Source organism: Lissotriton helveticus, chromosome 6 (assembly GCF_964261635.1).
Source record: "Lissotriton helveticus chromosome 6, aLisHel1.1, whole genome shotgun sequence".
NCBI classification, from domain to species: domain Eukaryota; kingdom Metazoa; phylum Chordata; class Amphibia; order Caudata; family Salamandridae; genus Lissotriton; species Lissotriton helveticus.
The window spans coordinates 1,636,648,209-1,636,663,361 of NC_136067.1; the positions used below are offsets into that span (position 1 = coordinate 1,636,648,209).

The 15,153-nt window shown below is 51.9% G+C and overlaps 1 protein-coding gene across 2 annotated transcripts in view; it reads right to left on the reverse strand.

Moving 5' to 3' along the window:
* PSME4 (proteasome activator subunit 4) overlaps positions 1-15,153 on the reverse strand; it is a 1,411,622-nt gene that overhangs the window by 535,718 nt on the left and 860,751 nt on the right. For both annotated transcript variants that reach the window (XM_078649478.1, XM_078649477.1), the window contains one exon: positions 6,691-6,816. In XM_078649478.1, the coding sequence (XP_078505604.1) occupies positions 6,691-6,816 (126 nt within the window). The remainder of the gene's footprint in view (positions 1-6,690; positions 6,817-15,153) is intronic.

A 15,153-nucleotide genomic window follows, 5' to 3' on the forward strand; every position in this document is an offset into this window, starting at 1 on the left:
CGTGACATCCCTCCATAAGCCCTGCCACTCATTAGTAGAAATGTCCCTCCCCAATGTAAATTCCCAATGGTCTTGATATCTCGGCCGTGGTGTCACGGCAGAGTCCAGCAACAACTTGTACAGGAAAGAAATCGTCCCCTTCATGGTGGAGGTACGAAGAAGGAAGGACTCAAATTTCGACAAGGGTCTGGTAGCAGCGTCCACCACAGCCGGCGAGGTCGCCCAATGTAAGAGCTGGAGATGTCTAAAACGTTCCGTTGGAAGAACGCCATAGTCCCGCATACAGTTGTGGAAAGTGAGGGGCTCGACGCCATGGAACAAGTGGGTAAGGGCTCTACAGCCACCCTCCCTCCAGGCTTCAAAGGGACCGTCCGTCAGAGCCGGGGGAAAGGCCGGGTTAAAATGAATCGGGGTGAATGGGGACGGGAATGTGGTCCAACGGTCATCGCCGCTCACCGTGTCCCAGACCTTCAACACTGTGCTCGTGGGAGTGCTAACGTAAGCATTTTTGGGCCGGTCTGCTTTAGGCTTCCAGGCCAGATCCCAGATGGAGCGGCCTACAACGCTCCGATCCATGTGGAGCCAATGCTTGTCCGATAGCTGTTGGGACCACTCCACGATGATCCTCAGTTGAGCGGCCTTGTAGTACAAATGCATGTCCGGAAAGCCAACCCCCCCCTCCAAGCGTGGGCGCCGCAGGACTGAAAATGGAAGCCGTGCTCGACCCCCCTGCCAGACATATCGCAGCATCACGGTCTTCAATCGGCGGAAGTAGTCTAGCCCTATCGGAATAGGCAAAGCCTGAAACAGGTACAACAATTTGGGAAGGAGCACCATTTTAAGGGCGTGTATCCTACCCAGCCATGAGATAAATTTAGGCTTCCAACGGTCCAGCTCAGTCCGAACGGAAGACAACAGCGGCGGGAAGGTAGCGTGGAACAGGGCATTCACGGTAGAAGTCAGACGTACGCCCAGGTAGAGCAAGGACTCTGTCGCCCAAGCGAGTGGAGTAAGCAGCCGGGTTCGTTGTACTTCCCCCGCCGACAAGGTCAGATTTAGGATGTGGGATTTACCGAAATTAACCTTGAAGCCCGCCACTTCTTCATAGGCAGAGAGTACCGAGTGGACATGCGGTAGTGACAGCTCTGGGTCCCGGATGGACAACAGGACGTCGTCAGCAAAGAGCGAGATCTTATGCTGCTCGCTTGTAAAGGGAAGTCCCAGAATCCTCTCTTCCTCCCGCACCGCCAACGCTAACGGCTCTATACTAAGGGCAAAAAGCAGGGGCGAGAGGGGGCACCCCTGGCGTGTCCCCCGGGAATGGCGAAAACTCGCGGACCTGTGACCATTGACCAACACACGAGAGGTAGGGCCACTGTAGTTGGCCTCAAGCATCCTTATGAAAAGGGGGGAAAACCCGAAGGCCACCAGCGTCTGGTGCAAAAACCCCCAGTCGACGCGGTCGAAAGCCTTCTCCGCGTCGAGCCCCACTAGCACCGCGGGTATGCGAAATCGTTCCGCCTTTTCTATGAGATGGACGACGCGGCGTAGGTTATCATGAGTCTGCCTGCCCTTAATAAACCCAGATTGATCAGGATGGATGAGGGCAGGCATCAGATCTCGCAGTCTACCCGCCAGGATAGAGGAGTACAGCTTGGCGTCCAGATTGAGAAGTGCTATCGGGCGGTAAGATGCACAGAAAGTAGGGTCCTTGCCCGGCTTGGGGATAATAGTGATCAATCCTTCGGCCATAGAATCCGCTGTCCTACCATCAACCGCCATTGCGTTGAAGAGGGAGACTAAGTAGTCGCAAACTTCAGAGGCGAACGTTTTGTAAAAGAGGGCCGTGTAGCCGTCAGGCCCTGGGGCCTTGTGCATCTTCAGGCTTTTAATGGCATCTAAGACCTCCTCCCGGGTGATGGGGGAGGACAGGGTATCATTCCATTCTTTAGAGACTTTCGGCAGAGGCAAACCCCCCAGGAAGTCGGATTGTGCACCCGGGTCAAGAGCGTCACTCGAGTAGAGCGCTGCATAGAAGCGCCCGAATACGGTCGCCTTGTCCGCATCTCTATGCTGCACAGAGCCCGCCTGGTCGCGAATACCCCCTATATAATCTTTCTCGCGTTTGTCCCGGAGTTGCCGGGCAAGATGGCGCCCGATCTTGTTGCCCTGGGAGTAGGAGGCGCACCGGAGTCGCAGAAGAGTAAACTCCGCCCTGTTATTATAATGAGCCCTCAGTTTCCCTCGCACCGCCGTCAGGGGGCGCAGAGTTACCCTGGAGGGGTTCTCCTTGTGGGCTTGTTCCAAAGAGGCCAGTTCCGATTCAAGAGCTTCCCTCTCCACTCGCCTCAGCTTGTTCAGATTCGCGTTGAGGGCGAGGCACGTGCCCCTTAAAGAGGCCTTGCATGCGTCCCATGTGGTATACACCGATGTGTCCGCAGGGGGATTAAGGAGAAAAAACTCACCAATAGCCTTGCGTAAGACCTTACAGGACTCCTCATCGCGCACCAGAGCTGCCGGGAAGTACCATTTACGCCAACCATCCCCCCCGGGGGCCCAGTGGAGACCCAGAACCACGAGACTATGGTCCGATAGCGAGAGTGGAAAGATAGTAGCCAACTGTATGTCCCCCCGAAGAGCCTGACTAACCAAGATATAGTCAATGCGGGAGTATGACCGATGCACGTTGGAAAAAAAGGTGTAATCCCTGGTCTGAGCATGGAGAAAGCGCCAACTGTCGATCAAACCCATATCACCTAACTGCCGCGTAGTTTCGTCTGAGAAGACGCCAGTGTCTGCCCTGCGGGCCCCAGAGCTATCTAAACTCCTGTCCCAAACCATATTGAAATCACCCAACAAGAGTAAGTGACCCTCCACAAAATCCCCCAGCTTGTTCAGCAGACCCTGCAGAAAGCCATTCTGTCCCGCATTAGGGGCATACAATACAGCAAAAGTACACAGGCGGCCATGCAACAGTCCCTTCACCAACAGCCATCGGCCCTCCTTATCCACACTCACTCCCTGGGGCTGAAAATGCAGGGAAGCCCGGAAGAGTAGGGCCACCCCTCTATGCTTCGAGGCCGCAGACGCCCTATAGATAAGAGGGAACTGCCAATGACGAAGCCTCAACTCATCCCTCCTAGCGAGATGGGTTTCCTGGAGGGCCACCACATCCAAGTGGTGATCCGCCACATATTTCCAGAGTTTCTGCCGCTTCTGCGGGGAGTTAAGTCCCTTCACATTCCAAGTTCCTATGCTGATAGGCATAAGGGACAAAAAAGATTCCACGCCATGCACACCCCCAAACATTCATGGTGCCTGCACCGGTCCAGCACACGCATCCGAGCCCACTCCCAAGAGAGAGAGGTAGACACAAGGACTCGAGGGAAGGGTCCCATACGAAATACAGGAGGGAAATTCAACAAAGGCACCTTCAGCACACAATCATTACACTTTTTCGCCACCACCACCCCCCCGGCCCCCAACCCCAACCCCAACCACCCTGCCAGAACATCCACAGTTAGAGCGCCAACAAACCCCCCCCCCCACCCCCCCCAGAACAAAGAACAACAAAGTGCAACTCAAGGCACTGAACCTGAACCTCGCGGTCTTCAGTTCCAGCAGGTCAAGGTTCGGAAGTCCCCTACCGGACTGGAAGTGGGGCAGGGGTGTCAACTCGGTGACCCCCAGGTCCAAGGTCCGGGGTGTCTTCTCCAAAAGTACCATTATACCCCGGGGACCTCAGGCCAAGAGCCCCTCCGACGCCACGCCATGATGTCGGGGTCATGCTGCTCCAGAGCTCCCCTGGGAAGCCGTCACGGTGGCGGAGACCACCGATGCCACAGCGGCACCTCTCTCCTGCTCTCTAGTCGCCGGGTCCGGTCGTTGCCGCTCCGGGGACGGGCCCACTCTGTGCCAGGAAGAAGAGCGGCGCCTCCTCCGAAACGGTGAGCTGCGAGCCTCCTGAGATGGTTCCTCCTCTTCGATGCCCAGAAGGTCCTTCGCCACCCTCAGGGAATTGATCTGCCTCAGCCTGTTCTCCCACCGAAAGATAATCCGGAAAGGATGACCCCAGGAGTAGGATACCCCGCGCTCCCGGAGGAAGGCGGTCACAGGCCGGAAGTCCCTCCGTTTCTGTAAGGTAGTCGCTGCCAGGTCCTGGTAAAGCTGGGGTTGATGGCCCCTAAATTGCAATGAGGTGACAGTCCTAGCCTTCCGTAGGATCCGTTCCTTGATCTGGAAGTCGTGCACACAGACGAGGATATCTGGCGGTGGGCCCCCTCCCCTTCTAGGTAGCCCCACTCTATGCACTCTGTCCATCTGGATGTCCCGCAGCTCCTCGTCCTCCAAGATCTGAAGAAACAAGGCCTGGACGTATCCACGCAGGTCCCCCGCTTCACCATCCCACGGAACCGCCTTGATGCGAATGTTATTTCTCCTGGAGCGGTTCTCCAAGTCTTCTGCGTGGGTTTGCAAATCCAGATTCTGCTCCGTGAGCCTTATGACGTCCTGCTGGAGCTGGTGCACATCATTTGCCATGGTAAGGTCATGGTCCTCCAGCGTCGCAACCCTTTCGCCAATCCCATCGACGTCCCTCCTCACCTCCCGGAGGTCGGATGCCAATTGTGTTCTTAATTCGGAGATGTCCTCTTTAATAGTCGCGAAGAGCTCTTTCATAAACGCTTTAGTCGCTGGTGCCTCATCATCTGAGTGTGCGGAGGACCCGCTGGCGCCAGGTGACGCAGGTTGCTGCGACGACTTGGAGGACCCCTCCTTCACCGATTTCCCCATCCTGCGCTGTGAATTGGACATGGCCGCGAACCGCCGCCGCACTCCACCTCCAGGCCCCAATTAGGTGCAGCCGGGAGGACGAGGCTCAGAAGATCGCCCCTCGAGCGGTCGAGGACCCTGGCACCCCACAATCCGGTCTCCGTGCTCTTCAGTGGTGGCCCCCCCGTTGATACTGGGCCAAAGAGGAACCACCACGGACCACCCAAGCAGCCAGGCGACAGTGCGGGGAGGCCGCGGCGCGCGCCTCCCAGCTAGGAGGCAGCCAAGAAAGGGAAGCGCCGAGCGCCCTCCAGGGACTCTCCAAAAACGGCGCCGCCGGCCAGCCCCCCAAGTCCGCTTATCCTAGGCAGCAAAGCGTCCCGGTCGCTGGGACCATACAAGGTGCCCCCTTAATCAAGCAGCAAGTGTCACAGGCAGCCTACCCTGGTCACAGACTGCAGGGAGACCGAGAGAGCTCCCCCGGCGTCGCCAGCCAAGCCTCCGCTCATCCAGTCCAGGGCGCCTCTCCTGATCACCCCCGGGCCAGGCCCTCCGCTGCAGTGGCACACCTCACGCCCCTCTCCGGCTCCGCTCACTTCTCCGGTGCGCCGGCTCACCTCTGACGCGTCCCGGTGGTGGGCCAAGTAATCGCGCCTCCAGCCGGCTATTTCCGCCGACACGCAGCCAGGCAGGCTACGGGCTTCCACTGACGGCGTCGCTGTGTCCTCTCACCACTCCGCACCGAGGACCTGCGTTTCTGCGGGAACGGTGCGCCCCGCCCCAGTCAGGTCCCAGCTGGGATCGACAGCACCGGTCGGGTCCACAAAGGCCAGGCTCCGCGGAGGCCGAGGTCGGACCTCCCAGCACTCGAGGCCGCTGCTTCACAGGCCGCAGCCCGGATCCGCGCTACACGGCGCCACAGGCTCCAAATCGCCCCTCTGGTGGCACCGGAGCACTCCGCCAGCCTTCACGTCCAGCTAGTGCCGAGCAGCACACCAGGGACCCCGCTATACGCAGCAATGTCGGTGCGGCGTCGGAGAGGCTCAGAGATGCGTCCTACTCCGACGCCATCTTGGCCACGCCCCCGAAGCATTTTTTTTTTAAGTTGGGTGCAGTCAACTCTTTCACCATCATTTGGTAATTGATGTGTAATGCGCAGGGAGGGAAAGTCTCTGAATGCGTCCATCTGTAAAGCAACTTGTGCTCATGTAAAGCACTCAGATACCTTCGAGTCTTGTTCGAGCTATATAAAATTACTAACAAAAAAAGCATCAGGGACTATGATTATTTATTGAACTGAATTTATGCCATGCAAGTCGAGGTTGACTGGTTTGCAGGCTCTGGCATGCCTGTAGTCCGGCAGAAAGATAGTTTCTTCCACCTGGTTTCTTGGCATTGAGAGGAAGGATTCTGCATTTGCTTGCAGTTCTTTCCTGAAGTTCAAGGACCCTGGTGCACATTCCTTTGTGTTAACGCTATATGGATTTGCCACTTGTTTAACCCTTGCTCAGAATCAGCATGACACATGCAATCCCAGTTGTAAGCCCTGCATAGAGATGCATAATTGGTACACATGAAAAGGGGGAGAGAAGGAGTAAAATATATGGGTCAAGAATACAGAGTGGAGACTCTCCATGATGGACGGATGGGACAGAGCATGAAGAATCTTTGTCAGACTCTGTCCAGGCAAAGATTTAAGAAAATAATTTGGTCTCTCATTTGGTGTAAGTTCAGCTATTCGTAGTGTCATGCAGTAATAACTACAATGAAACATGATCACTGTTTAAGACACTTCAATATTTAAGATGGAATATTCAATCTGTTTGACGGACTTTGCATCAAAATCTACACTGCTATAATTTTTTCTTACACATGCTCCAAGAAATTGTTTAGTATGAGTAGACAAAAAATGCAAGTTACCTTGAAGAGGCAAAACCGCCGAGGATTGAATTTGTCCTTTCCTTTTCTTTCTTCTAATGAAAGAAACTTAATTAACTGGGCAACAAATTTCGAGTCCACAAAATGGTCATATATTATTTGTTCAGCCTGTAAAAGAAAAAAGTACATTGTTATTTATGTCAAAACTAGGACAAAAAACAATTATCTAAATACTTATTAATTAAAACATTCATACCATACGTTACACTAACACACTGCAATTGTGTTTATGCAGTACACAATTGAGCAGTGAACAGTTTAGATGGAAATAACAGATAAACACTTTGTTCATGGAAATATTTGTGCCGGGGAGGGGTGGACAAAAGAGAAAGCGTCAGGTTGCGGCTTCCTGGATAATGTACAGGATTAGCCTCTTGGAATAATCTAGAGGACCGTCTGGCCCGAGGTAATCCCCCTTCATCTTGCCTGGAAATGTGTCACTCTTCTTACAAATGTATTGTGCACTTTAGAAAAAATAAAAGCAGTTATATATAATATAGGAGAAAGATGACTGCTGTTGCCTCTGCCTCACAACCAATGATCATACCGCTGTGGTGGATGAGTCACTGGTGGTGGGTGGCATTGTTTTAAGAATCGTGGACCTTTGATATTCCCTGTACTGTTGCTGAGACAGTCTTGCTGTTGGGGTTACACCTAGGAACAGTGGCCCGAGTGCACGCGTTTCTAATTTTCAATTGGCCTACTCAGCAAAAACGTCCACCGTTGAAAGAGATGCAGATTAAGTTGGCTTTAACACCCTCTGAAAATATGTAGACCACATACATCTGTGACTCCAGTATTTGTGGATTAGGTAATTGGGTTTGCTCTGCCCAATCCTGTTGGAAGAAAATAAATTACTTACCTTTAACTGTAGTTCTCCAGTATTGGTATCTTTCATAGATTCACCTGCTTGAATCATTCCCTGTTGTCGAAGTGGGAGTCCCACGGTATTGTATCAAGGCAATCATATAAGAAGCATAGACTAAAATGGCACTAGGCCATGCAATAAATAGCCTATCCATGACTTTGTTTAAAAAAAGGACTAAACTTAGTCTACAACCAATCAGGCAACAGCATCCTCTAGCACCTTCCCCACAGAGGCTAGTTCCCTCAGATTTTCAAGCGCAAGTGGGAATAAATATAATCCAACTAGTTAAGGGGAGCCTCTAGGGGAGGAGGGTGGGTCACATGTGAATCTATGAAAGATACCAATACTGGAGAACTACAGTTACAGGAAAGTAACTCATTTTCTTCTCCAGCATTGAATCTTTCATAGATTCACATGCTTGAATCAGAACAGTTAGCAGTAAACATGAATACATATTAGCATACTATAAAAATGTAAATATATTCAATAGTCGTAACAAGTATAACGAAAGCATTTAACATAACAAGAGCGGATGGGGGGGGGCGTGGCTTGCCAACATGGCCGCGTAGACGTGCTCCGAAAGAGCTATGGCCGGCGGCCCGTGTTAACAGCAAATCCTGCAGAATCCTGGCTAATGTGAGCTGCTGATCGAGTCTCTTTCTGGTGGGAGACCTTCGTCCACGGCCTGGAGGAGGCATGAGCCCCGAGACAGAGTCCTCCGACCTGGAACCCTGATCGGGTGGAGCCGCGACCGCCATTTTATGGAAGGTCCGGGGCACTGAGCCTGGACCGCAGCAGCCAGAGGAAATCATTCCCCTGGCCTGATTCAAGTAAGAGGCCTCGGGCGGGGGTGGAGGCTCGGTGAGCGCTCCTGGCCGGTCGCTGTCGGCTGCGACAAGGGGCCCTCCGTTGCACAACCACTCGGAGCCCTTGGCAGAGGCTGTGGGCCGCTGGGTTACGGCCAGGCGGCTTGTTGGAGGCGATGCCTGATTGTGCCACGCGGGACCCCTGTGGTGGGGATGATACACTGTGTGGTTGGCGGATGATGGGATTAGCATGGGGGTTCTGAAACCAGTCTGACATACTCCTGATCCTGTAGGGAGAAGAAACCCCGAGTGAGACCCCCCCCGCCCCGCATTGGATGAGAGAGCCTGGACAGCCATCTAAAGATACTGACGGGTGGAGTGGTGGAGCTGAAACGGCAGATAATCAGGCTTGATGATCGAGCCGAAGACTCCGAAGGCAGGTCAAGAAGGGGGAACTTACGATTCGTAAGGTTTCCGGAGAGGGCGGAGGGTGATGCTGTAGCTCTCTTCTTGGAGGATTGGTTCACTCGAAAAATGGCACCCAAGCAGCTGTCGAATTTCTTTAGTGTGGAAAGGGCGCACAGGGCGCTGGTGCCCACCCTAAACCCCGGAGCCCCTCCTCGGGCCATCAGCTCTAAACTATTCAACTTCAGGGATAGGAATTTTTTCTCCAACTCTCTCGCAGTATACCCTGCTTATGCTCAAATAGTCCAGGAACAGAGGAAGGCTTTCACTGCAATTAAAAGACGACTCAGAGAACTGAACTTGAAGTATAGTCTCATGTTCCCTGCGAAGCTCCTAGTGGAGAGTGAGATGGCCGGGTTTTGTTATTTTTTCTCGGCGGAGGAGGCAAGAGACTGGTTGGACACTAGGGCTCCGGATGGGAAATGCTGGATATCTTCAATGAGCTCTGCAGGATCGCTTACCACACGGTCACCTGTGGGGAGCGGTAAGCTTCCTCAGCGACAAAAGCCTAAAGGAAGAACGATGAGTTTGGTTCGAATCACTGTCTAGCGGGATGGCACACTGCAGGCCTCGGACACTGAGGTCATCTCGGATTCCGTGGAGGCGACGCCAGAACTTGTACCCGGCACGGGTGGCTCCGGCAGTGAGAGACTGAGCTCCACGAACTATATACTGTCTGCTGTACTGTTAAGCTAAGTCTGTGAGAGCCTGAACTTCGTTGTGTCCTGGGAGTTGGGCTTGTTCGCTTGAGGGGGAAGTCGGGAAGACAAGTACCCTGAGTACGGGGGAATGGCATCTTGATTACAGTGGTAATAGGGTTCTCCTGCCACTTTTCCTTTTCTGTTTTTTTGGAATACAGTAAAGGTCGAAGGTCTTGTTCATTGCTGGAATTGTGGTGAACGCAGACTGCCGGTGGAGCAGCAATGCCCCCAACAGAGACTAGGTCCATCTGGGAGGCTTGAGAGTATTCTCGCGCCTCGGTGTAACCGACTCTCTTGCACAGCATTGCTTCTTATGGATACAGGGAGGTATGGGGTGGTTTGTATGATGGCTTGTATGGAACTGTATATTCACATTTACACTGCTGCCCAGGGTAGGGGGGAAGGGTTGCTCCAGTTCTAGTTCTTGAATATGTGCTTATTTGTTGGGGAATCTACAGGGTCAAACGGAATTACACCATGTCATACCAGTTCTAGTTGAGACGGGAAGGAAACCCGGGTGGGGAGAGCTCCACGCCATGACAGTACAAGTATTAATGTTCTTTAGTTGGAATGTCCGAGGGATGGCAGGCTTAGTTAAATGCCGTAGAGTGCATGCTTTCCTGAAGAGATCCGGGGTAGCGGTTGCGGGTCTCCAGGAGACGCATATCCAGGGGGACACCATAAACTGTTTACGTAAACCGAGGAGGGGCAGATATACATTACATCCTATTCTGGTTTCGCACAGGGGCATTGGTGTAGGTGGCACTGGGGGTTCCGTTCCAGCATCTCCACCATGTGCTGGACCCTAAAGGGCAGTATGTTATTCTGTTTGGGAGGTGGGAAGGCAAGTAACTATGTATTACTAATGTGTATGCACCCAACCTGGATTGCCCCAAGTTTTATCGGGTAGTTCTGAAGGCTGCAACACCGTTCATGGGTGCGGAGATACTTCTTTTCGGTGATTTTAATTGTGTACTGGATGGGACTTTATATAGGGAGCCAGCCAGAGACAATACCAAACCCCGTATGGTGGACTCCCTTCAAGGTATTCTACGGGGCCTGCAGTTGCGGGATATATGGAGGGTACGTAGTTGTGATAAAAGGGAGTTCTCCTGCTTTACTCCTGCAGCCAATACCTTCTCTTGGATGGATAACTGTTGTCTCACGGCCGACCTTGTGGCCATGACAGAGGCTGTCTCTTATCTGCCAAGATATCAGTCTGATCACGCGCCATTGCTGTTAACCCTGACCTCCGGGCGGGGTAGATTACCCATTCACTTTTGGCGCCTTCGAGCTGAAGCCCTTACGGATCATCCCTTTGTACAGACTGTGAGGGAAGCTCTCCGATATTACTTTGAGGAAAACTGGGGGTCAACTGATGCGAGGTCCACGGAGTGGGAGGCCATGAAGGTTGTCATCTGGGTGGTCTGTATGAAGACCACCTATGGGGTCCATGGACAGATTATCGCAGATATTGATTCCCTAGAGAAACGTTTAAAAACCCTGGAGACTATGTAGCACCGGGCCCCCGCAGATAGAACGGAGTCGGTGCGTGTTAAGAGGGAGCTACTTGCAGCCTGGGCAGGACTAGAGAAATACAAATATACCACCTATAGACAGAGGCTTCATGTAGAGGCGACAGTTCGGGAGCACAGCTAGCTCGGCTAATTAAGACAGAGACAGATCATGCTACGGTGTTGCAGCTCCAGGACACTATGGGGAAGATGATATATACACAGTAGGTGATTGTCCGGGAATTCGCGTCACACCTACAACTAACGTGTTCGACGGTGCCCCGACCTGGACCTCTTGCGTTTCAGGACTTTTTCAAGGACATAGTGTTTCCTACACTCAGTGAGGATGAGGCAGAAGCCCTTGGGGCACCTCTTACTAGGGGAGAATTACTGATGTACACTAAACAGTTGAAGAATGAAAAATGCCCCGGGAGTGACTGTCTTCCGGAGGAGTTTTATAGGGTGTTCGCCCCGGAATTGGTGGATCACCTCCTTGAAGTGTACACAGAGGTCCTAGATAAGGGGACACTTCCTAATACTATGTTGGAGGCACTGGTTTCCATGATTCTTTAGCCGGACAGGGATCCCCACGCCCCTGGTTCCTACCGGCCTATATCCCTTTTAAATATTGACTTAAAAATTTGGAGGGGGTTGCTGCCAGCCAACTCTTGCCATATATGACTCAGTTGGTCCACCCAACCAATCTTGTTTAATCTCGACTCGGAATACCACACATAATTTGCGCAGACTTGCACGCTTATGGCATGCGCCGGATCTCCGGGAGTTCGATTGGGCGTTGTGTCTGGTAGATATATACGTCAGTCAGGCCTTCAATACTGTTGAGTGGGATTATATGTGGCTGGTTCTTGCTTGATGTGGCTGCAATTGCTCTACTGTAAACCTACGGCTCGGATTCGCCTTCGGAACCAGGTATCGGAAAGGCTGGAACTCCAACGAGGTATTTGACAGGGCTGCTCCCTGTTGCCGCTCCTTTTCGCCCTCGTAATGGAGCCTCTGGCGATTGCCCTTAGACGACGAATGGGAGGCAGGGGAGTTTGGCTAGGGACTACAATTCATGTCATGTCTATGTACGCCGAGGATACCATGGTATACCTCCAACACCCTGAATCGGCGGTCCCTGAGCTCCTCCAGGAGCTCACTAGTTTCTGCAAGATTTCAGGAATTTGCCTTAACCTGGGGAAATCTAAACTTTTCCCCATGGGCAACCTACGGGATGTGGGGGTAGACGCTCTAACTGTAGTGGGAATGAGTTGGATCATTGACACGGTCCGTTATCTTGGGCTTCGGCTGGCACACACTCAGTAAGTATACCTGAAGCACAACGTGGTAAGATGCATGGAGGGTGTTCAAAACTCCATTGGGTTCTGGCAAGACCTCCCCTTATCCCTGATGGGGCGAATTGCCCCGATTAAAATGGTGGTCCTTCCACGATGCCTATATGTCCTGCAGAACTCGCTCTCTCGTATCCCATGGGTGTAATTTAAAAGGCTGGATCGACTGCTGGTAGAACTCTTGTTGGGATCCAAACAGAAGAGAGTGAAGCTGGATACTCTGCAGAGAACGTGGGATCAGGGGGGCTGAAGTGCCCAGGTTTACATATTACTACATGATGACACAACTCCAGCATGTGATACATTGGCTGGATGACAATGACAACTGGGAGAAACGGCTCTTGGAAGGTACCTATGGAGGGACTCCCCTTCCGGAACTCCTCATGATGGGAACAAGGGTGCCAGCGCACCTTCCCTATGTCATTAGGCATGTGACTACACTATGGGAATATGCAATTAAAACTGTAGTGAAACAAGCACTGGATGCTCCGGAAGCCCAGCTATAGGCGGTGATACAATTCAAAAGAATAAACCAACATATGGCCATCACCAAGTGGACGGCGGGAGGTTGTGCCACTATGGGGGACTTATACCTGGGGCAACGATTCCTCACAAGAAAGGAAGCAGAATCTATGTTGTATCTGGGCCGGGGACAATATCCAGCTTGCGTAGTATAGGCATTTCTTGTTTGTCTTGGTCGCAAAAAGATCGAGTCGCGGTGCCCCCCACCAAAGGACATGTCCTGGAGAACAAGAGGATTGAGTTCCCACTTGTGACAACAGGTTGTTAGTCTGCGCAAAGTGTCCGCAAGCACATTGGATACTCCTGGGATATGATCTGCCCTGAGTGTTACATAGTGTTGCAAGGCACAATTCCAAATTGTTTGCGCCTGTTGAGATACAACAACTGACCTTGTACCTTCTTGTTTGTTTAGGTAGTGCATGCTGAGGGTATTGTCTGTACAGATAGGCACCGACGAGCCTGCAGTTCTTGGGAGGTATGATAACACAGCCAGATGGATGACCTTCAGTTGGAGAAGATTTATATGTATCCTTTTTTCGGAGGCTGTCTATTTGCCACGGATTGAGAGGTCTTGAAGGTGGGCACCCCATCCCTCAAGGGATGCATCCGTGGTAATTATGAGATATGGTGCCCGAGAGAGAAAAGTCATCCCTTGAGAAATATTGGCGGACACTGTCCACCATCGCATAGCTTTTATCATTGTTGGGGTTATGAGTATTACATTGTAGAATGAGCTCAGAACTTGTAGCCACTGTTTGTCTAGCGGCTCTTGCAGTGGACTCATATGAAGTCTGCAGTTTGGTATAAGAGGAATGCAGAAGTAGCACATTCCCAGAAACAACTTGTGCAGTCGGACAGAAACTGACTTTCTTTTGCAAAACCTTTGGCCCAGGAGCCTGATCTTGTCCTGTAATTCTAGAGAGACAAAAGCTTTGTCTGACTGTGCGTCTACGCCTGCTCCTAGAAACATTAATGTTGTTCTTGGGTTGAGAGTTGTTTTTTGTAGATTTGGTATGAGATCCAACTTTTTGAATAACGAATGGCATAGTGCAGTGTCCGATGTGGCTTGTTGGTACATTGGCGCGTTTATTAGTCAATCATCCAAATACAGGAACACTTGAATTTCGTCTAGCCTTAGACGGGCTGCCACCAGGCCCATGCACTTGCTGAATATTCTTGGGGCTGATCATAGTCCACAGAGGGGCACTTTGAACTGAAAGTGTGTGCCAGCTACCTGGAAACGAAGGTATCTCCGATGGCTGTGATGAATTGGGACGTGAAGAACAAGTTACTTACCTTCGGTAACGCTTTTTCTGGTGGATACAGTATCTGCCTGTGGATTCCTCACCTTGTGAATATCCCCCTGCGTCAGCAACATTCGGAAATTCTTTTTGTCGATTTGCGCTGACGTGGACGACGTCACAGAAGCACGGCATCGCGCGCGGCTCCGCTGACGTCACCGACTCCATAATAGGCCCACGTTTGCGCGATGATATCAGTTCTGCCCTTTTTTCCATGCCTTCGAGGCACACGGACGGATCAACTACAGTAGATATACACACAATGTACACAGTACCAAATAATCAAAATAACACACATGGTGTGTAGTCAATGCAGGAAAGCAATTATAATAACACATTTCCTTTGACAATAAAACATGTACATTATACTAAATTGTGTATAGAAGAGTGGACAACGGGGAGGCGGGTGGGTCAGTGAGGAATCCACAGGCAGATACTGTATCCACCAGAAAAAGCGTTACCGAAGGTAAGTAACTTGTTCTTCTGATGGATACATCTGCCAGTGGATTCCTCACCTTGTGAATAGAGTCCCACAGCAGTCCCCACTCCCAGAGGAGGGTGTCCACTCTTCTATACCAGAAAATCCTGGAGGACAGAACGCGCAAAGTGGCCGTCCCTCCTCACTTCGGAATCTAAGCAGTAATGCTTCGCGAAAGTGTGGAGGGAAGCCCAAGTCGCAGCTCTACGAATGTCCTCTACAGGTACACCCCTAGACAAAGCAGATGTAGCTGACCTTGCGCTAGCGGAATGAGCTTTTAAACCTTCAGAAGGTTCCTTACCCGCCAGAGAGTAGCAAATCTCGATACACAAGACAATCCATCTCGACAGTGTGCGCTTGTGCACCGCCTTGCCTCTTCTGGCTCCAACAAAACCCACAAAGAGCTGGTCATCCACTCTGAACTCTCTGGTTCTGTCC